The sequence below is a fragment of the Lipotes vexillifer genome, unplaced genomic scaffold (genome assembly GCF_000442215.2).
Source record: "Lipotes vexillifer unplaced genomic scaffold, Lipotes_vexillifer_v1.1 scaffold797, whole genome shotgun sequence".
NCBI lineage: Eukaryota > Metazoa > Chordata > Mammalia > Artiodactyla > Lipotidae > Lipotes > Lipotes vexillifer.
In genome coordinates this window covers 252,506-275,082 of record NW_006793733.1, presented here as the reverse complement: position 1 = coordinate 275,082, position 22,577 = coordinate 252,506, and the positions used below count along the sequence as shown (strand labels likewise).

At 36.2% G+C, this 22,577-nt stretch overlaps 1 protein-coding gene across 1 annotated transcript in view; it reads left to right on the top strand.

The window, feature by feature from the left end:
* Positions 1–22,577, top strand: part of LRRC7 (leucine rich repeat containing 7) — a gene marked incomplete at its 3' end in the record, with an annotated part of 372,290 nt that overhangs the window by 105,508 nt on the left and 244,205 nt on the right. Inside the window, exon 3 of the mRNA XM_007466671.1 lies at positions 1,757–1,874. Coding sequence (XP_007466733.1) covers positions 1,757–1,874 — 118 coding nt within the window. The remainder of the gene's footprint in view (positions 1–1,756; positions 1,875–22,577) is intronic.

The window sequence follows — 22,577 nt, the reverse complement described above, 5'->3', positions numbered from 1 at the left end:
TAATCAGACTAAAAAGTAGTTAATACATCTTACCAGTATCAGCCAAGAGGCAACTGATTTTTTTAAATCTATGCATCTATAACTAACCACATTGCATGTAGTGCAGTGGTCCTAACAGAATGATAGAGACTGGACAAAAACTTAAATTAACTTTGGCCATGAGTGTAGACATATTTTTTTTTCTTTTTTTTTTTTTTTTTTTTTTTTTTTTTTTTTTTTTTTCCTTGCGTTATGCGGGCCTCTCACTGTTGTGGCCTCTCCCATTTGCGGAGCACAGGCTCCGGACGCGCAGGCTCAGTGGCCATGGCTCACGGGCCCAGCCGCTCCGCGGCATGTGGGATCTTCCCGAAACGGGGCACGACCCCGCGTCTCCTGCATCGGCAGGCGGACTCTCAAGCACTGCGCCACCAGGGAAGCCCTTTTTTTTCTATTTTTAAAGAGAAAATTAGTATTTAGTGGAAACTGTCCATCAAAGTTCTCTTTTTTAGACTTTATAAAAAGAAGTAGCAACATTTCTATGGAGAATATTGAAATCCTAGTGCTGCATGAAGTATTGCAAATAATCTTTGTAAGGAGCCAAAAGCAAGTCAGCCAAAAGCAAGAAACTACAGATTTTATCTTAAGTAATAACCAGCACAATCTATTTTTTTAAAAGGTAATGAGTTAAGAAATAACAACCACATACTACATTGTTTTGCCTATAAATTATGAATTACATTTAAGAACAAGCAGCAGTTAAATGTACTGTGGGCCAATTGCATAGTCATGGATACCAGAGACTTAATCTGTGGAAATTTAGCAAAACAGAATTAGAAATGTCAAACAGAAAAGATCTCATTAAGATAATTCTTCCAGAAATGAATCAAAAATTCTGACCCAGCTGTTCAAATCTTGAGTAGTCAAGATGAGATGGACATAGCTAAAAAATCTAACCATATTGTTTCCAGAAATGTGATACTGGAAACACCTACATAAAAATAACCAGATCACTAGAGTGTTTGTTAAAAATGAAGATTTTGATCTTCATCCCAGACCCACCATATCAGTACTTCTTTGGGTAAAGCCCAAGGACCCACATTTTAACCAAGCACCTCCACCCACCAATGATTAAAACCATGCTGGATTTGAGAACCATTACATTAACACTTGACTCTTCCCCATCTAGTACTTTAGGATTGGTGACAGAAGTGAACCAACCACTAGTGGTTATTTTTCACCAAGTATCAGAGATTAAATGTTTCATTTGGTAGATATTTATGAAGCAGTGTGGGGGCACACAAAAGAAATGTGAGCTCATGTATTCAACTGTATTGCAGTTCTTGCATTTCAGATAAACAACTGTTCAACATGATTAAATGGAAGCAATTTATGGTTGGGGAGAAAGAGAATTGAGGTAATCCTGGTAGCTGTGAGAATAAAAAGGAAGGGGTTACTCCAGAAGTTATTTCAAAGAAAAAAATAAATCAATTGGTTCAGTGGCAAATTGAACACTAATGTTAAACAGAAGGGGAGAAGTAGAATACCTTGGGGAGCAAATGTGGATAGCAGAGAGTAGGGAGGTACTAACATGGTGATGGAATGTGAAAACTCTGAAGAGAATCCAGAAGATGGGTGTGGAAGAAGGTGAGCCTTTTGGGGTTGGGCCCTTTTACTATCACATTTGTAAAGATGGTGAATTGAATTTTGTTACTAAGTTTATAATATGAATGGATTTAACCAAATTGAGATCTAATGAATTATTATTTTCTTTTTACAGCAATTGTTCAACTGTCAAGCTCTAAGAAAACTAAGTATTCCTGACAATGACCTTTCAAATCTGCCAACCACTATTGCTAGTTTAGTTAACCTTAAAGAACTCGACATCAGTAAAAATGGTAAGATTCTCATTTCATCTCTAAATAGCTTGAATTTTTAACTGAAAATATGTTTTAATGTTTTCTGTTAGCAAATGATATACACTTTTTCTTTGATTTTGTTGCAACTCTAACTTAATTTTTGTTGAAAAGCTAAATCCTGAATTATAAATCGAAGACAGAAAACTTCTCTCCCCTCTTACTAATGTCCCTGACTCACTCAGGCCTTATTTCCCTCTGCATTCAGATATGTGATTTAATCTTTTCTAGACTATTTTACTGACTTTACACTGCTTATTTTCCTCATTCTCAGGGTAAAATTTTTTTCAACATGTCTCAAGTATCACCTGCTCAATGAGACCTACCCGTTAACCCTTCTTGGACTTGAATTCCCAGTTTCCTTTACTCTGCTCCATTTTTTCCCATAGCACTGACCGTCTTCTCAGTATATATGATTTACTGATTTTTTACGGTCTTGTCTATCTTCTCCTGCCCCAAAATGCAAACTCCATTATGTGGCAGGAGGGATTTTACTCTGTTTTGGTCACTGATGTATCTCAAACATTTAGAGCAATGCCTGATGAATAATAAGTGCTCAGTAGTATTTGTTATATTTTTGGCCAAACTTGTTATGTCTGGTGATTTTATTGATATTCATGTTGATGATCTTTTCTTCTAAATGTTTGTGGGAGTTTCCTGTGTCCTAATACGTTCATTAAATCCTCATTTCCTTCCATGAAAACTTGGCTAACTGCTTTATTACAATAAAGCAAGGATCAGTCAAAAAGAGTTATGTATAGGCACTATAAGGATATAAAACATGACCCCTTCATCATTAAGCTAGTCGGTTAAACTTTGTGTGTGTATGTATGTATTGCTTTGGTAACTTCAGGCAAAATGATTGGTGCCAAAGGAACAGGCATCAACAAAACAGATCCCTGCCCTCGTGAAACTTACATTCTAGTACATGTGTTAGACAGTAAACAAATAATTATGGATGATTAAATAACAATTGAGTGTGAAGATACATTGGAGGTGAAGGATATGCATACTAGTAGGACATAATCCAGTCAGTGTAGTTAAGTAAAGTTACCCTAAGAAATGATAACCAAGCCCAGACAGGACAAATAAGAGTTGTTATTCAATGGGTATAAAGTTTCATTTGTGCTGGATGAATAAATTCTAGAGATCTGCCATCCAACCCAACATAGTGCCCATAGTTAACAATACAATATTGTGCACTTCAAAATAACTGGTCTTATTATACACTAGAAGCATACCCTATGTCCCTTCCCTGTTTTATTTTCTTAATAGTCTTTATGAGAACCTGACATGCTATATTTTTAACTTGTTTATGTATTGTCTAGATTCCGCTAACTAAAATTAAAATTCAGTGATGTTCTAATTTTTTATTGTTGTCTTGGTCACTGATACATCTCTGCTGCCTAAAACAGTGTGTGGCACATTGTAGGAGTTCAATAAAATTTATTGAATGAATTCACAAATGAATGGTCCTTCTGGAACATCGAACATTTGTTGAAATGTACCAGTTTAAATGGCTAGTGATTTCTTCAATTTAAGTATATGAGAGTCATAGAAAAGTTTACAGTATCACTGGGGAAAGAAGACTAACACCTACAAATAATCAATGAATATCAGAGTTCAAGTAATGCATATGGCTTGAGGAATTCCATGAAGCACAGTAGCATCTGAATAAAGGAGAGCATTTCATTTGAAGGAAACAGATAGAGTGCCTGGGACTTCTTCGGCAGTCCAATTGTTAAGACTCTGCACTTCCACTGCAGGGGGCACGGGTTCAATCCCTGGTCGGGAAACTGAGATCCCGCATGCTGTGTGTTGCGGCCAAAAATAAATAAATAAATAAAATTTTCAAATAGAGTGCAAATGGGGGACACACACATCTTTCTATACCAACTTGATTTACCACTTAGAGGGTTTTCAGGAAGCCAATCCTAAAAGGACCATTTGCCGATTTAGAGAGAGAAGAGCAACTAGATTTAGGCCCATTGAAAGATGACATAAAGGCCTACATTTATTCTTTTAAAAATAGATTTACAGGTCACATATTATTATGAATTGATAGTTCTGTACTTTAATAACAAATAATGCTAGTTATATACATTCACACATCAAATTCTATTTTCAAATTACAATTTCTGAGAAATGTCATATGGCCAAATATAACACATCCCTTGGCCTTCATGCTGGTTTGGCTGGATAGTTCATGTAAATAAAAAATCTATCTTGTTCTTAAAGAGAATCAGAAGAAAATTCATCACCAAATATAAACACAAAACTCCTAAGAAATATGACATTTTTATAAGCATTATAATCATCTCCTAGCAGTCCTCTTGCATCAAGAAATTTGTGTTGTCAGTATGTAAACTGCAGGTTATACTCCTACTTAGAAGTAAGTCTGTAAGCATCATTAGAAGTCCTAGTAAGTAGTATTTAGGGACTTTTAGACTTTTAGCTATGCTTATGATTGCTATATTGTGGAAAAAGACAAAGCAAAGCATGGCAAATCATTCTGCGAGGTTAGTATAGTACTAAAGGTTTAATGAACATGATGACATATCAGCCATTGATAGAAGTGACACAAACAGTAAAAGATTTCAACACATCAGTCCTTTCACAAAATCATACCTAAAAAGCTGTCACTGAATTCTGTGACAGACACCTAGACAGTTACTTAAGGAGCATAATACATCCTTTGGTAATCTGTCAAGTGAAGAAAGAGCAGATAGCAGAAAGTAAATGCAGTGTCCGCATCACGGTTTGACAAGGTTAGGATAGCCCCAGTGGAAAAGAGTCAAGACATGAGACAATATAATCAATATTGGGATTTAGGGACAGAAAATGAATGTTTATTTGGAGGCAGGGACTCATGCAATTGCTAGTCAATCTAGGCAAACATTTGCCTGACTTGTGTTGGAATTTGATGAGTGACCCTTTATGAAATTAATTCAGTTGGAGGCTGAGGTTAAATCTGATCTTGGTTGCGCCTGTGCCTCCAATCTTTACTTGTCATGTCTAATTCTTCCACTTATCCTAATTCACCATTTCTCCTTCCATAATTTAAAAATACTACTTTATATTAAAACCTTTAGATAAGTGAACTATTGTGGGCAGAAAGGTATCTAGAAATTTTTTGTGAATAGCCTTCACTACCTCTCTAATCACACTGCCAACTAACCCATTTCATCCCCAGGTAGTGCCAAATTATCATTCTCAAATGCGTCAGGCTGGTTACTGTGACACAAGAAATGATACTATTTTCTCTGCCCAAAATATTTCTTTCTCCCACTGTTGTCCCTCATCAACCAGAGTCCTCTTCACCTTTAAAAAGACATCTCTGATGTTATGTGTTCTGGGAAACTTTCCTGACATCCTATATACAAAGAGAATTAATTGCTTCTTCCTCTGTATATCTTTATACTTCCATCTCACTTTGTAATTTATTTTTTTAATATTTCAAAAGGTAAATTTTATTCTATTGATATTTTCAAACATTTTGGCTGTTTAAAAGAACCAATTTTTTATTATTGAAATATAATTGATACAATATTTGTTAGTTTCAGGTGTACTACATAGTGATTTGACATTTGCATATATTATGAAATGATCACCAAGATGTCTAGGAACAATCTGTCCCCATACAAAGTTATTAGAGTATTATTGATCATATTCCTTATGCTGTGTATTACAACCTCGTGGCTTATTTATTTTATAACTGTAGGTTTTTACCTCTTATTCCCCTTCACCTATTTCTCCCAGTCCCCATGCCCTCCCCTCTGGCAATCACCCATTTTTTTCTCTGTATCTATGAGGTTTTTTTCATTTTGCTTTGTTTTCTAGATTCTAAACGTGAGATCATTTGGTGTTTGTCTTTCTCTATTTCACTTAGCATACTACCCTCTAGATCTATTCATTTTGTTGCCGTTTCAGAGTTTTTTAAGGCTGAGTAATGCTCCATTGTATATGTATGACACATCTTTATCCAATCATCTGTGGATGGACATTTCAGTTGCTTCCATATCTTTGGTATTGTAAATAATGCTGCAATGAACATTGGGGTGCATATATCTTTTTGTATTAGTGTTTTTGTTTTCTTTGGAAAAATACCCAGAAGTGAAATAGCTGGATCATATCACAATTCTTTTTAATTTTTTTTTAAACATTTTACTGGAGTATAGTTGATTTACAATGTTGTGTTAGTTTCAGGTATACTGTAATTTAATTTCTATATATCCCTATGTATTTGACAAGATTGTAAAACCCTTGAAGTCAGAAACTATCTTATTCATTTCTCTAATTGGAGCTACTAACACAATACCTATACATGGCAGGTGCTCAGTAAATGTCTGGTAGGTAAATAAACATTATACTTTAGCATTCTTTTAAAATATATATTTTTATATTATATTACATTAGGGGTCCTGCATAGTATAGGGTCCCCACCTCTTATACTGGGATCTGTTAAATGTTGTAACTGAGTGCTGGAAAAGACAGAAATGATGCTGCAATAAGTGATGAGTAACCACTAAAATCAGCTCCAACCTTCCATATAGAAATATATTTAATATTCTTGTTCTTGGGAGAATGACTACTTCACGTCAAGTTTTGACCTTTCCCTTGAATTTTAGACTGGTATAGCCAACTGCAGGCTGGACATAGCTATAATATGTTCCATAAACACCTCCAAACATAACGTATTTAAAATGAAGCTCATCATCCACCCTAATCTGCTTTTCCTCCATTATATCCAGTTTTCTGTTAATGTTACTATTATCCACACAGATATTCAATGCAAAAATCCATTCTTTCTTCTGACTCCCATATGCATTAAGTCACCAAATTCTACCAATTTTACCTCTTAAATGTATGTCTAGTCTGTTTCTTTCTCACCATTCCCATTGTTACCTTGTTAATTTAGCGTCTTGTCTGTTTCCAGACTGGTTAACATAGCCTTCTAATTGGTCTCTCCCTCTCATTATCGCCACCACCATTCCCAAACCTATCCTCCACAAAGTAGCTTCAGCACTTTCTAAATTGTAAATATGACTAGTTGGCTCTCCTTCTTAAGATACTTCAGTTGATCTAGGATAGAGCATAGGCTCCCTAACACAGCATTAAAAGTTCCCACAATTGACCACCTACACTTCCATTCCATCTGCTCATCTCACAAAGACAATTTGTACTTTTTAACTTTATGGTCTAGATATTGAAGAGCTGCCTCAAATGTTTAATGCTGTTGCAATAACTCTGTGACTCTATTTATATAATTTCCTCTGCCTAAATCACCTTTCACACCTCTTTTCCCCTGGTTAAAACTTACTTATCATTCAAAGCTCAATTTAGTATTGAAAACACTTGACACTTAGTTATATTAAAATATTTAGGTAGGAACTTGCCTTGTGGTGCAGTGGTTAAGAATCCACCTGCCAGTGAAGGGGACATGGGTTCAATCCCTGGTCCAGGAAGATCCCACATGCCACGGAGCAACTAAGCCCATGCGCCACAACTACTAAGCCTGTGCTCTAGAGCCCGTGAGCCACAATTACTGAGCCCGCCTTTTGCAACTACTGAAGCCCACACACCTAGACCCGTTCTCCACAAGAGAAGCCACCACAATGAGAAGCCCACCCACAGCAAGGAAGAGTAGCCCCCGCTTGCTGCAAGTAGAAAAAGCCAATGCGCAGCAACGAAGACTCAACACAGGCAAAAAGAAAATTATGTAGCTTTAATTTTTTAATGGTAAACACTTTAAGCATGAAGAAAATAATATGAGACAGTAGTGTGCCCACCATGTAGATTAAAGTGATGGCATTTATTATAGATATAACACTCTAGCTTTTTTTAAATGAAACTTGTAAATTCTCATCTCCATCCCTTTTTCCTTGCTCTGAGTTAGTGTGTTTAAAATGTCAATGAAGTGCTAACACATTGTGTATGTTATTCTGCAAGTTTTCATTCTACATTATGTTACTAAAATTTGTCCTTAATGATCAATGTGAATATGATTGCACTAGCATAGTACCAAAGTTCCCACTGCCCCATATCCTTGCTAATACCTGGGGTTATTTGATATTTTAAATGTTGGCCAATCAGATGGATATATAAGGATAGCTCAATATTTTAATTTATATTTCATTAATCACCAGTGAAGTTGGTATTTTTTCATTTCTTTTTATTAGCAAGTGTAGAGTATCTTTCTCTGCAAATTGACTTTTTGGTCCATTTTTATTTTGGATTGTTTGTTAGGTTCTTAGTGATTTGAAAGATTTACATACTGTGAACACTAATCCCTTATTGGTTAAATAGGTTACAAATATCACCTCCCAGTTTGTGGTTTGTCTTTTTGCTTTGCTCAGGATGCCATTTGTTGTAGAGAAGTTACCAATTTTAATATACTAAAATTTATCACTCTTCTCTTTTGGGCTGTAGTTTTACAGCTTGAAGAAATTCTTTCATATGCTAATATCATAAAGATGTTTGTCTACATTTTCTTCCAAAACTAAAAGAAAACTATAGTTTTCTTTTCACATTTAGGCCTTTAATTCATGTGCAATTTATCTTTTGTGCTATATATTATCAAATTTTATTTTTTCCATATGAATAGATGATTAATTGTTCCATCAACATTAGTCTCTTTTTTCTAACTTATAAATATACCTATTTTACATATAAAAGACATTTATCCAAACTCTTTGTCTTGCTCCATCAGCTTACTTGCCTATTCTTGTACCGATATCACGTTGTTCTAAGCATTATAACTTAATATTAAGTTTTAATATTTGATAATAGAGGTCTTTTTTCTTTTTAAAATGTGTCTCGCTGTTCTAGGTACTCAGTTCTTTATATAAATTTTAGGTTAACTTGTTGAAGTTCACAAACAATCTATTAGAATTTTTTTAATTGGCTTGAATTTAAAGATTCATTTGGGATGAATTGATATCTTTGTGATAATAAGTATTGTAATCCGTGAACATGGTACTTACTTTTATTTAGATCTTATTTTGTGTCTTTCAATAAAGTTGTGATTTCTTTCAAGAAAGAGCTGCAAACATTTCATTAGAGTTATCTCTGAGTAGTTTAAGTTTCTAGTTTTATAAATTGTATTCCTTCTATTTTTATTTATTTATTTTTTCCGGCCATGCTGCACGGTATGCGGGATCTTAGTTCTCTGACCAGAGATCGAACCCGTGTCACCTGTAGTGGAAGCACGGAGTCCTAACCACTGTACCGCCATGGAATTCGTGTATTCCTTGTAGAAATTTCAAGTAAATTTTACTTGATCCTATATAGAAACATTGCTAATTTTGATGTTTTGATCTTACAATCAGCCATGGGGCTGAAATATAAATTCTAATATATAACCAGTAGATTCTTTTGAATCATTGTGTATAAAATAATATCATCTGCATGTGACAATTTTCTTTTCTCTCCCATCCTTATACCTTTATATCTTTTTTTTTCTAATTTTATTTATTTATTTTTATACAGCAGGTTCTTATATACATATTAGTGTATATATGTCAATCCCAATCTCCCAATTCATCCCACCATCACCCCGAACCCACTTCCTCCCTTGGTGTTCATACATTTGTTCTCTACATCTGTGTTTCTATTTCTACCCTGCAAACCGGTTCATCTGTACCATTTTTCTAGATTTCACATACATGCGTTAATATACGATATTTGTTTTTCTCTTGATTTACTTCACTCTGTATGACAGTCTCTACGTCCATCCACATCCCTTTATATCTTCTTGATCACTTTTTTATAGTTATAATTTCCTGGGAAATAATCTATTCCATCATCCAGATGTTCAATTTTATTGTAAAACATTGTCCATAGACTTCTTTTACGTGTTTTATAAATCTCTACCATATCCATGGCTGTTTCTTTCTTTGTATTCTTAACGTTTTTTAATTGTTCCATCTATCTTCTATGTTTTTATCTCCCATATGGCCAGAGCTTTTTCTACTTTACTAATCTTTCAAATAATACTTTTTTGACTTATTTGCCTCAGTACTGGTTGGTTGGCTGGCTTTTCCTCCAATCATTATTTTCTACTTTTCTACTTTATACTGCAGCTTTTTTATTATGCCCCTCCTACTTTTTACAGTTTACTCAGTTGTTTTTAGTATTCCAATAAACCTGCAGCTTTTTTGGTTATCATATTATTTTTATTGAAATATGTTGCAGACTACATAGTCTGGATTATTTCTCTTTATTCATTGACTTTCACATTGTGGCTTAGGATATGGTCAATTTTTAAAATATTCTTGGTTGCTTGTGATAAAAACACATATTCTCAAATTATTGAGAACAGGCTAGGGATCATCTAATAATATTCTTTATTCTTCACTACATTATAGGCTTTTCTAGGACAAATACTGTATCTTAGTGATTTCTATATGCTTGAACATTGAAAGCAGATTTCAACCTCTTGTGTTCAATAAAGATTCTAGTCTTTCTTTTTAAGAATAAGTACATTAACCTTTATCTTTCTTGAGAGAGAGAGAGAGAGAGATGTAAATAAATATTCATGCTGCAAGTAAATCACCCTTCCTCTCTAAGGAAAATTCCCAAAAATTACATACAGCAATCCATGGGTAAATCATTGGCTTTCCATGCCAATGGATCTTTTATCCTTTCTTGCTCAGATCTTAATCCAACAGTAAAACTATAATCTTATGTCCGTCAGAGATAACTGCATTTTATGATAGTGTGGTATCTGAATAAATAGTCTATTCCTGTTTGCAGAGTTGATACATGGTCATAATGGAGTAAATTGTTTTATATGATAAAGCAAGATAATGAATGATAAGGTTTAATTGGGCAGTGATTCTGTTTTAAGTCTGATTGTTGATTTGTCATAGCTTCAGAGAGACTATGACACTCTAATTTAAGGACTTTAATGAAAATGAAGTAATGTGAAAATGCTTCCTAATTCGGCAGCAATTAAGTGATTTTTCTCTCATCCTCTAAAACTTATTTCTATACAAGAATGAATTTGAACAGCATCATAGTGGGCCAAATCACTGTTGTCAGTTATAATGAAAGGCGATCAGAGTTGAAGGTATTATTATGTGTTTTACTGACTTGCCAATTATTCCACCCCTTCGCCAAATGCATACAAAACACTGAAGACAAATAATATCTTCAGCTTTCAGTGAAGAGGGGGAGTTTCTCTCAAACACACCAGAGAAAAAAGATATGAGTAACCAGTTAAATGATGAAAATCTTTCAAATTTTGAGCGTATTCAGAAAAGAATAGAAGCTCTAGCAGTGTATATATAAATTCTTAAGGAAGTCTATTTTGGGATGCCTTATGTGGGTTGGGGAGAAAACATTACCCTGCAGTTGTTTTCAATTAGCAATAAATATGCTCTTTGATGTTTGGCAAATCATTAGGCCATTTGTTTAGAGTAAAGCTTATTATTTTGTCCTATTAAATACCTCACTTCCAACACTCTTAATGTGCTATTTATCTGAAAATCACTAGCACTTCCCTCACTGTCTACAGAGTCTACTTCTGCCCAAGATTATAGTGTTAAAATAGAGGATTGACTCCTCTATTTCCATAGAGGAGTATGATGGCAACAAAAACCAGGTCTGTTCTCCTGCCACTTTCTTAGCTAGATACCAGGATTTTTAACTCTTTCTAATGTCTTCATGAGGAAATAAAACCAACATATAATTTTTATGTGTGTTGCCAGCACTTACTCCATGGGGGATAGAGCTTCCAATCTGGTAATATATTTAAATATAAGGGAGAAAGGAACTGTTCCCATCCCCTCATCCTTCTGACGTCTGTGTTGGGCTCTGTCACCTAGAGTCAGCAGGGTCTTTCCTGAGCTGATTGATTAACCTGTCTTCGTGTGCCCCTGTAATTCCTAGAACTTGTAAAATAACAGAATTGAACTGGCAATGAAGCGTTGTGAGTCCTCTCTCTACTAGGCATACCCCCTCACAACTTCAGGATAAACTCCTGAAAAGAACTGCTGCACCTTGCACTGTTTCTAGACTCACAACAGCCACTATCAAAGTGCAGGCATAGTAAATGCTCAATAAAGCAGTTGACTGATAATGAATGAAAAAAAAATCATTAGCCAAAAATGAGGTAAGATTATTAAATAGGTCCATTTAATATAGTAGTGACTCAATATATTTGTGGTTGAAGCGGAGAGAAGGTGGGGAGGGCAGGTGTCATTTTAACTCCTTTTGACGAAGTCTTGTTCATTCCCCTATGAAAGAGCTTGTTGGTCAAGTTCATAAAGATTTCTCAAAATTTTCTCTAGACAGACATGTCCTAAAGGCAGAATCAGTTGCATGATTGCCTCAAAGTATTGATTACTTTACCTGCATTTGGCTTTTCTCTTTATAATGCCACTAAAATAGGCAGGGTCTTACAGGAGACCTTTAACTCTTCTTGCTTGGGTTCCTACTGAGTTCTTGGCTCCCTTCATTTGAAGGGTTGGAGGTAAAGCAAATCACTTGCCAATTATTCCACCCCTTCGCCAAATGCATACAAAACACTGAAGACAAATAATATCTTCAGCTTTCAGTGAAGAGGGGGAGTTTCTCTCAAACACACCAGAGAAAAAAGATATGAGTAACCAGTTAAATGATGAAAATCTTTCAAATTTTGAGCGTATTCAGAAAAGAATAGAAGCTCTAGCAGTGTATATATAAATTCTTAAGGAAGTCTATTTTGGGATGCCTTATGTGGGTTGGGGAGAAAACATTACCCTGCAGTTGTTTTCAATTAGCAATAAATATGCTCTTTGATGTTTGGCAAATCATTAGGCCATTTGTTTAGAGTAAAGCTTATTATTTTGTCCTATTAAATACCTCACTTCCAACACTCTTAATGTGCTATTTATCTGAAAATCACTAGCACTTCCCTCACTGTCTACAGAGTCTACTTCTGCCCAAGATTATAGTGTTAAAATAGAGGATTGACTCCTCTATTTCCATAGAGGAGTATGATGGCAACAAAAACCAGGTCTGTTCTCCTGCCACTTTCTTAGCTAGATACCAGGATTTTTAACTCTTTCTAATGTCTTCATGAGGAAATAAAACCAACATATAATTTTTATGTGTGTTGCCAGCACTTACTCCATGGGGGATAGAGCTTCCAATCTGGTAATATATTTAAATATAAGGGAGAAAGGAACTGTTCCCATCCCCTCATCCTTCTGACGTCTGTGTTGGGCTCTGTCACCTAGAGTCAGCAGGGTCTTTCCTGAGCTGATTGATTAACCTGTCTTCGTGTGCCCCTGTAATTCCTAGAACTTGTAAAATAACAGAATTGAACTGGCAATGAAGCGTTGTGAGTCCTCTCTCTACTAGGCATACCCCCTCACAACTTCAGGATAAACTCCTGAAAAGAACTGCTGCACCTTGCACTGTTTCTAGACTCACAACAGCCACTATCAAAGTGCAGGCATAGTAAATGCTCAATAAAGCAGTTGACTGATAATGAATGAAAAAAAAATCATTAGCCAAAAATGAGGTAAGATTATTAAATAGGTCCATTTAATATAGTAGTGACTCAATATATTTGTGGTTGAAGCGGAGAGAAGGTGGGGAGGGCAGGTGTCATTTTAACTCCTTTTGACGAAGTCTTGTTCATTCCCCTATGAAAGAGCTTGTTGGTCAAGTTCATAAAGATTTCTCAAAATTTTCTCTAGACAGACATGTCCTAAAGGCAGAATCAGTTGCATGATTGCCTCAAAGTATTGATTACTTTACCTGCATTTGGCTTTTCTCTTTATAATGCCACTAAAATAGGCAGGGTCTTACAGGAGACCTTTAACTCTTCTTGCTTGGGTTCCTACTGAGTTCTTGGCTCCCTTCATTTGAAGGGTTGGAGGTAAAGCAAATCATTCCAGTCTGTTTGTTCTCCTCTCTCTCTCTCTCTCTCTCTCTCTCTCTCTCTCTCTCTCTCTGTCTCTCTCTCTCCCTGTCTTTAATATATGACTGGCCTGTACATTTTCTCCCAAATTTACTAACCTAACTGCTGGATGCTTTTGCTTTCTCCCATATAATAGATTGTGTCTCTGAAATATAACTCTAATCAGTACTTCCTACTTAATAGCGTATTGCCTCATTTACCAAATATCCTTGGGGAATGTGGGTTTATACACAAAATAACTTTCCAAAAAAAATTAGTTTATCCTTTTACACTTCAAATTTTAAAATTTTATTTGAATCATTCTGAATTGAAATTATTCCAAAACTGTTTCATATCACATTATTTTCTTTCAATGAGTATAATGAATGCAATTCAACCTTTCCAGGTTGACTTGAGTTCATTATGGTTGTGTTATTAAATTATTTTAGTATGTGTAGATGCTTGCCTCTACACAAAATAAGAATGGTAGACTTTAAGAGTTCTGGTGTTAACTTTGTAGTTTTTCCCATCACCTCCTTTATTATCAGACCATGAGTTATCAAGTCTTCATATTGACATTCTGTTTATTTTGAGTAGCCCTCTCTTCTTATTTGTTCCTTCTAATAGCTATTGGTTGAACTATATATAAAGAGGACATAGATTTGGAACTAAGCTTATAGTACTTGTCAGTATATTAAATTCAGAAATAAAGAACATTATGACCTGAGCAATGCACTCAATGTTCCAGAAAGTTAATAGTACTATCTGAAATTTGACCAAAGGTAATTATAGAACAAATACAGTTTACAGTGCCCCTATAAGAATGCCACATGGTCAATCTTGAGTATGCATTAAACTCAGAGTTCTAGAAAGTTGGGGCTGTTTGTATTTGACCTGGAGAGTATATATGGAACAAATCCAATATATTGTACTCTATTATGAATGTTGCATTGTCAATTTTGAGTAGCTAAAATGTATACCCCCAAGTAGTTTAAATCCTGGATTTGATGGAGGCAGCTTAATAAACATATAACGTGTGTTTGGAATAAGCTTGGCCTGGTTTCAAAACCTCCAAGCCTCGGTTTCTTCATTAGTTTAAATAGCAATAATAAATCATCTTATAAAATTATTGTGAAGATGAACTAAAGCAAAGTGCTTATAATGTTTCCTCAATAAATTCAATTATTTCTGCTCCTAAATCTAATCCAATTTACTAGATATACAAAAACCTCCCTGTTTTCTCAAAATTGAAAAAAATATATATAAAAATTGGTATCACATTTAAAATATCAGATGAAAATATTAAAGTGTTATCAATATATATCCCTCCTATTTTATACAAACTATAAAATTAAGGTTTTAATCCTTTTTCAGACTACGGCACTTACATCATGGGGTAGACCATTTGGGCTGATGATACCTCTGAATTTCAGAGAATTCAGAGAAGCATTTCAAAATGCACTATCTATAACTATTATCATATATACAGGTTTATATAAAATTTTTAAAGTAATAAACATAAACTTTAATGCATTTGAGAGAACTCTAAATCATTTAAAATTTGGTATTTGTAGGAAGTCCTTTATATTATTTTTGTATGAAAAGAGAGTTACCTGTTTAATCTTAGAAAAGGTAATTTCAATCTAAAGCGTCTGTACTTAAGATCATGTGTTTCTTTCCATGTTTGTAGTGTTTTAGTTCATTGCTTCAGGATACTGATGCAAAAATATAATTAAATCCAATTTAATAGACACTTGCTCAGTTTCTGTTGTTTTCCTAGGTCTGATCTAGGTACTGTCAGGAATATCAAGAAATTGAATGTCAACTGACTCCATCCTCCTATCTTTCCAGAACACTCCCTCTTATACCACTCCAACCCTCCTTTGACCCCATCAGAACCACCAATCTATTAGTACCACCACCGTTTCATGAATTCTCTCAACCTCTCTCAAGGGCAGATGTTTGCTCTGCCCTTTTTGCATGGCTTGAATTTTGAGGTCAGTCATCAAATTACCCGCTTGATACCTTTGCTTCTCTTTTATATATCTACGTATGCTCAGTAAAATTACAACCCTGACTGAATCCAGCTCTCTACCTATGGCTGAAAAGATCCGGAAGAAAACAGTCACACTGATTGACATGACTTTAAGTTCATGATTGCAGTTCTGAAGTGGAGCCTTAATGCTTCCCAACAATCATGTTGTACTTCCTTCCTCTATTGACTCTCATTCTCTTCTGGTGACTATTTCACATGTTCTCTTCTGTCTTCAAACTCCCACATCTCCTGTCCCATGTTCATGGTTATTTATCCTACTCCACTGAGAAAATCAAAACTCTCGAAGGATGATTTCCAGACTGTCACCATCCTATCAATTCATCTACCAGCATCTGCACCCATATTCTCTCATTTCTGCCAAATTAGTACAGGTAAACTACTCCTGTTTCTCTCTAAAGCCAGTATCCCCACTGGTTAACCATCCCCTCTTGCCGACCCATGGATATCACTGTAGAAATTCTCCTCAGTCTCTAACACATCATCAAGATTTTCCTCTCTACTTGTTTATTCTAATCAGTATACCCACTTGCTATTATTTCTTCTGTTCTAAAGAAAATTTCTTGGATTTTCTTCCCTTCATAGTCCCTCATCCCCTTGCAGCAAAAGCTCTAGATGGAGTTGTCTATATCCTTTATCTACAATTCTTTCCTCTCATCCTCTCTTAAACCCACCCCAGTCTTTAAGCCCTCCACTCCAAAACAATTCCAGATGAGGTCATACAGATCTCCTCATTACTAAATCCAAAGGCAATATTTGGTCATCATGTTACTTGACCTAGCAACATCATTTGAAACAGTTGAACGCTTCTTCCTACTTTGCACATTTTCTTCATTTGATTTCTAGGATTCAATACTCTTATTTTTCCTCCCATCTCACTGATTGATCTTGTTCAGGCTCCTATGTTGATTCTTCCTCTTCTCCCCAACCTCATTTTGGAGTATTTCATGGTTCAGCCCCTTGTCCTTTTTTCTTCATTATCTACATTTACATCACTGGTGCTCACATTTTGTCTCATGGTTTAAATACTGTCTAAATCAGCGGTTCCCAACCATTTTGACACCAGGGACCGGTTTCGTGGAAGACAATTTTTCCACAAACCGGGGTCGGGGGGGGATGGTTTCAGGATGATTCAAGCACATTACATTTATTGTGCACTTTATTTCTATTATTATTACATTGCAATATATAATGAAATAATTATACAACTCATCAGAATGCAGAATCAGTGGGAGCCCTGAGCTTGTTTTCCTGCAACTAGATGGTCCCATCTGGGGGTGATGGGAGACAGTGACACCCGAAGTGTGTTGCTGTGTCCAGTCTACTCCGTAATCTCATTTTGGTTGCTGTCACTGCCGAAAATCCTGCTTCACAAAGATAGGATGTTGGAAATGGAAGCAGGCTTTTCAGTACTTTTGTGGCAATCTCAGGGTATTCTGCCTTGACTTTAATCCAGAAGGTATGGGGATTTGAAGTTGTCTCAAACATACTTTTAAGGCCACCATCACTTGCCATCTCAAGGAGTTGATCCTCTTCTAGCACAGAGAAAGTTAATTCACCTGCTTATGCACAAATGGATCATGGATCCATTCCTTCCCAGTTCGGAGGTCTTTTGTGGTTGGGAAGTAATGCTCAAACTCTTTTGAAAGCTGAGATAAGTGATCATGCACCAGCTGGGAGAAAGAAGGCCCTGGCTCTGTCTCTTTCAAAATCTCTGCTAATGTTTGAAACATGTCAAAAATCCCAATGTTCACTCGTCGCCCCCATAATTCCAGTTTGGCTTTGAATGCAGTCACATTATCTGCTGACTTGAACACACTTGTCGTTCTCCCCTGAAATGACAGACTGAGCTCATTGAGCAGGTTGAATATGTCACACAAGTAAGCAAGATTTGCGACCCATTCTGTGTCACTGAAATGTGCTGCCAGTGGTGACTGTTTTTCTAAAAGGAATCTCTGGAGCGGCTCTCATAACTCAAAAACTCTGACCAGTGATCTGCCTTTAGAAAGCCATCTCACTTCTGTGTATGAGAGAAGACATGTGTGCTCTGCATCCATCTCCTCACAGAGTTGCACGAACAGCCATGAGTTAAGGCATGTACTTTAATGTGGTTGATAATTTTAATCACATCCTGCAAAACGTCTTTAAGTTCAGGTGACATTTTTCGGATAGCCAGCATTTCTCTATGGATGACACAGTGTGTAGACTCACATTCAGAAGCGACCTCTTTGACCCGAGTAGTGAAACCAGAAAGCCGTCCAGTCATGGCAGCCTCTCTGTCTGTGCATATACCAACACAGAATGACCAATTCAGTTTTCCTGACATGTAATCATTCAAAGACTTGAATAGTTTTGCAGCTGTGGCGTTGGTTGGCAACAACATTGTACATAACGTATCCTCATGCGCATCCTCCTGAAAAATATATGGCACAAAAACAAGCATTGTTGCCTTGTCATCAACATTGGTAGAGTTGTCAACCTGGATTGCGTACCACGGTGACTCATTAATCCTCTCTAACAATTATGCCTCAATATCCTCTATTTCATCAATTTGTCTAGTTATGGTGCTAAACAATAGAGAAACAGGAGCCATCTTTTGAACTGCAGCCTCTCCTAAAAGTTCATGACAAATGTCCTTAACAGCAGGCAGGATCAACTCTTCACCAATAGTAAAGGGCTTCTTAGCTTTAGCAATGTTGTTAGCCACTAAGGATGATGATCTCAGTGCAGACATATTTGATGAAGTGGTGGTCTTCAATAATTGCTTCCGTTCTTCGTGTTCATGTTTTTCTTCTTTTGAAAAACTCCAAAGGTTTGTCTTTTAATGCAGAGTGCTTGGTCTCCATGTGGTGAAGCAATTTTGAAGGTATGATGGCTTCGTTGGATAGCCAGTCGCCACATACTATAAAACGTGGGCTTGGAGAATGTGAATCAGCTGTTGCAGTGAACCTGTAATTTAAGTAGGACTCTTGGTATTTTCTTTTAAATGCAGCTTTCTTTTTGTTGGCAGTCGTAGAGTCTTCTGCTATCTCATCATTGGGTCTTTCCCCCTTTTCAAAGAAGGTCTCCAGCGATGTTTGTTTTTTACTCATTTTGGCTAGGGTTAGCTTGTGGGCTTACCAAAACTGTGACTGAGACAAGTGTGCAGTGCGGAGAGGCGTGGATGGAAGTGGTAAATAAAATAATGGACGAGCCACACACGGACTAAAATAAGTGTCAGATTCTGACTTAAAACCTGTCACCAGATGCAGCTGTACAATTGAGGTACATCAACTCACTTGCCACTATAAAGCCTGCCATCAGATAGATGCAGCTTGTCACTTGCCACTCACTGATAGGGTTTTGATATGTCTCCAAGCAATTGATTTATTATGGTCTCTATGCAGTCAAACCTCTCTGCTAATGATGATCTGTATTTTCAGCCACTCCCCAGCGCTAGCATCACTGCCTCAGCTCCACCTCAGATCATCAGGCATTAGATTCTCATAAGAAACGTACAACCTAGATCCCTTGCATGCACAGTTCACAGTAGGATTTGCGCTCCTATGAGAATCTAATGCCATGGCTGATCTGACAGGAGGTGGAGCTCAGGCAGTAATGCCAGCGATGGGGAGCGGCTGTAAATACAGATGAAGCTTTGCTCGCTTGCCCGCTGCTCACCTCCTGCTGTGCGATCCAGTTCCTAACAGGCCACAGACCGATACTGGTCTATTGTCCGGGAGTTGGGGATCCCTGACCTAAATGATAATGAATCCTACATCTTGAAATCTACAATCTAGACCTCTCTCCTAAACCCATCTGATAACTTATCTTAGAAGTCTTACAGACATCTCAAATTACACATGTCCAAAAGTGAACTATTTATCTTCTTTCCAAAACATATTTCACATATTGTTTTTCTCATCTAAGTTCAAGATAACTCCTTTATTCAAGTTGCTTAGGACAAAGAACCTGGAGTTGTCCTTGATTTCCTTTTTTCTTTCATACTCTTCATCCAATCCATCATGCTGTCTTATTGGTCTTATGTTCAAAATTCATCCAGATTCCACTCACTTCCTTCTCCCTCCATTGCTCCCACCCAGATGTAAGCCACCATCAATTCTCCTTATGGTTTATTGCAATAACACCTAATTGACCTCCCTTTCAGAAAGACCACTCTACTCAGGAGCCAGAGTGGTCCTCTCGAATTATAAATCAGACTGTATCACACATCCTTCAATGTCTCTCTATTTCATTCCGAGTAAAAACCATTCTTGTAATGGTCTGAGAGCCCCTACATGAGTCGACACACCCGTCTCCCCATCATACACCCCTTATTACTTCTCTGACCTAATTCTTTGCTACTCTTCTCTTCCTCACTGTGTTCCAGTCACATTGGCCTCCTTGCTATTCCTAGAATACACCAGGAATGATTAATCTTCATGTCTATTCACTCTGTCTAAAATTCTCCTACTGTCCACCTTCAGTTTCCAGATATCTCTATTCCTATCTCTCTCACCTTCTTCAAGTCTTTTTCTCAACTGCCGTCTTTCCAATTAATAAGGCTTTACCCTAATCACCCTAGTTAAGTTTGAAATCTTCAGGCATTTCTGATCTATCTTTATTCTGCTCTAATTACATGTTCCATAGCATGTCTCAAAAATTAAATACTATTTAATGTATTTCATGTATATGCTAATTCTCTATGGTTTATTGTATGTGTTCCTTTGCCAGAATATATGCTCCACAAATGAAGAGAATGTATCCATTTTTCTTACACTGTATCACCAATGTTTAATACAATTCCTAACACAGAGTAAACACTCAATAAATATTTGTTGAATGTTGACTTTCTCTTTTAGGGACCTTATAATTAAAATATCAGGGAACCACGTAAGACAAGATGATAAAGCAATAATTCCTCAATTTATAACCATATATTGTGTCTCATTATTTTTCAGTGTTAATTTCAGAAATAATACAATCTAAAATGCTAGTCTTAAGAAGAGAAGGTCATGGGCTTCCCTGGTGGCACAATGGTTGAGAGTCTGCCTGCCGATGCAGGGGACACGGGTTCGTGCCCCGGTTGGGAAGATCCCACATGCCGCGGAGCGGCTGGGCCCGTGAGCCACGGCCGCTGAGCCTGAGCGTCCAGAGCCTGGGCTCCGCAACGGGAGAGGCCACAACAGTGAGAGGCCCGCATACCGCAAAAAAATAAAAATAAAAAAAATAAAAAGAGAGAAGGTCATATGGACTAAAATAGTTGAACAAACTTTCATGCAGATGACAGAATTTAAATGTGTTTATATGGATAATACTTAGACTGAGGATTCAGATGAAAGAGTGGACAGGGACAGGTAAAAATTATAACACACTATTTAAATATATTCAAAAAGTGATGATATTAAAGGTAGCTATATGTTATAGAAATGTCTTATACTCAGGTTTGCCTTTAAAGGATCTTCCATTTATGACATAGGAATCAGTGTTGTTATTGCTAATGTTAGGTTCTATATTTGATTATCACAAATTTTTGCCACATTTAGATTCCATACTTATCTACTGTATTGGGAAAAATATTTGCTTTCATACTTTAATACCAACTTAAAACCAACTTAAAGTCTAACACAATTTTAGTGACATTTTTGTTTTGATTTTCATTTTGACATCAATAATCCTTTTATAATTAAATAAAGTTGAAAACTATATTAATTACAGATTTAATAAGATTCTCCTGTCAAGACTTGGTTGCCTGCATTAGTAATAGAAAGGGTAGTCTAAATAAAAATAATTAACTGAATATACTAAAACCTAAATGTAGCCATGACTTTCAACTTCTCCCATGCTAAGAAGCAAAGAGCCACATTTGATGATTTCAGAATTCTCCCCTTTCCCTTCTCTGGTGGAAGAATGGCTGAGCACTGCAATGGTCAAATGGAGACAGCAGGAAAAAGAAAAATAAAAGTTCCACAAAGTGGATTAGTCCTTGAATAATTAAAAGTTGAGCAAGCAGGAGCTTTCTCAACCTAATTTTTTTTAAAAGGGAAGGACAAAGAAACCAATCAGATAAAGTAGACTTTTACATCTTTCCTCAAGGTATTAATAGCTTATTAACACAATTTTGTGTAACTCCATTGCATTAAAAGCTTTGTTTCCAAGGTGTTTTAAGTTCAAAATGCAGAAATGCTATTTCCCATTTGACAGAATTTCTGTGAACATATTTAAAATAGATTTTATGGCATAGTTACTGAAGTGAACATATTGGGAAAATATTACCACAGTGTCCTAATTTGAAGGGTAAATATCTATTGATGTCATCTGATATTTGTGAATGGGGCAATTGTCCACTTTTTAAACTAAACATATCATTTTGCCTGTAAAACACAGTGCTTCCAGTGTAATTATTTCAGAGTACAGTCTTTATTTGTTGTGCAGCCTCGGTTTGAATCTAAGCTGAATACAATGAGCTTGAATCTCCAGGATTCCCAAAAGAATTGAACTCATAATGCCTTTAGAAGAGAGTTCTTTATAGGCCTGTGTTAGAAAATTTATGTGATGTCTCAACTGAAAAATAGGGATTAAAACTTCAGTTGCATGGCCTACAAATACTTGAATCTGCTTTTTACAGTAATCACAAATAAAAATGGCTGGAATAAGATAAATTGTTAAAGTGAAGTCCTATTTCTGGATGCATAATTTGAAAATCAAAACAAAGTTAATCTTAAAAAGTGTGTGTGTGTGTGTGTGTGTGTGTGTGTGTGTG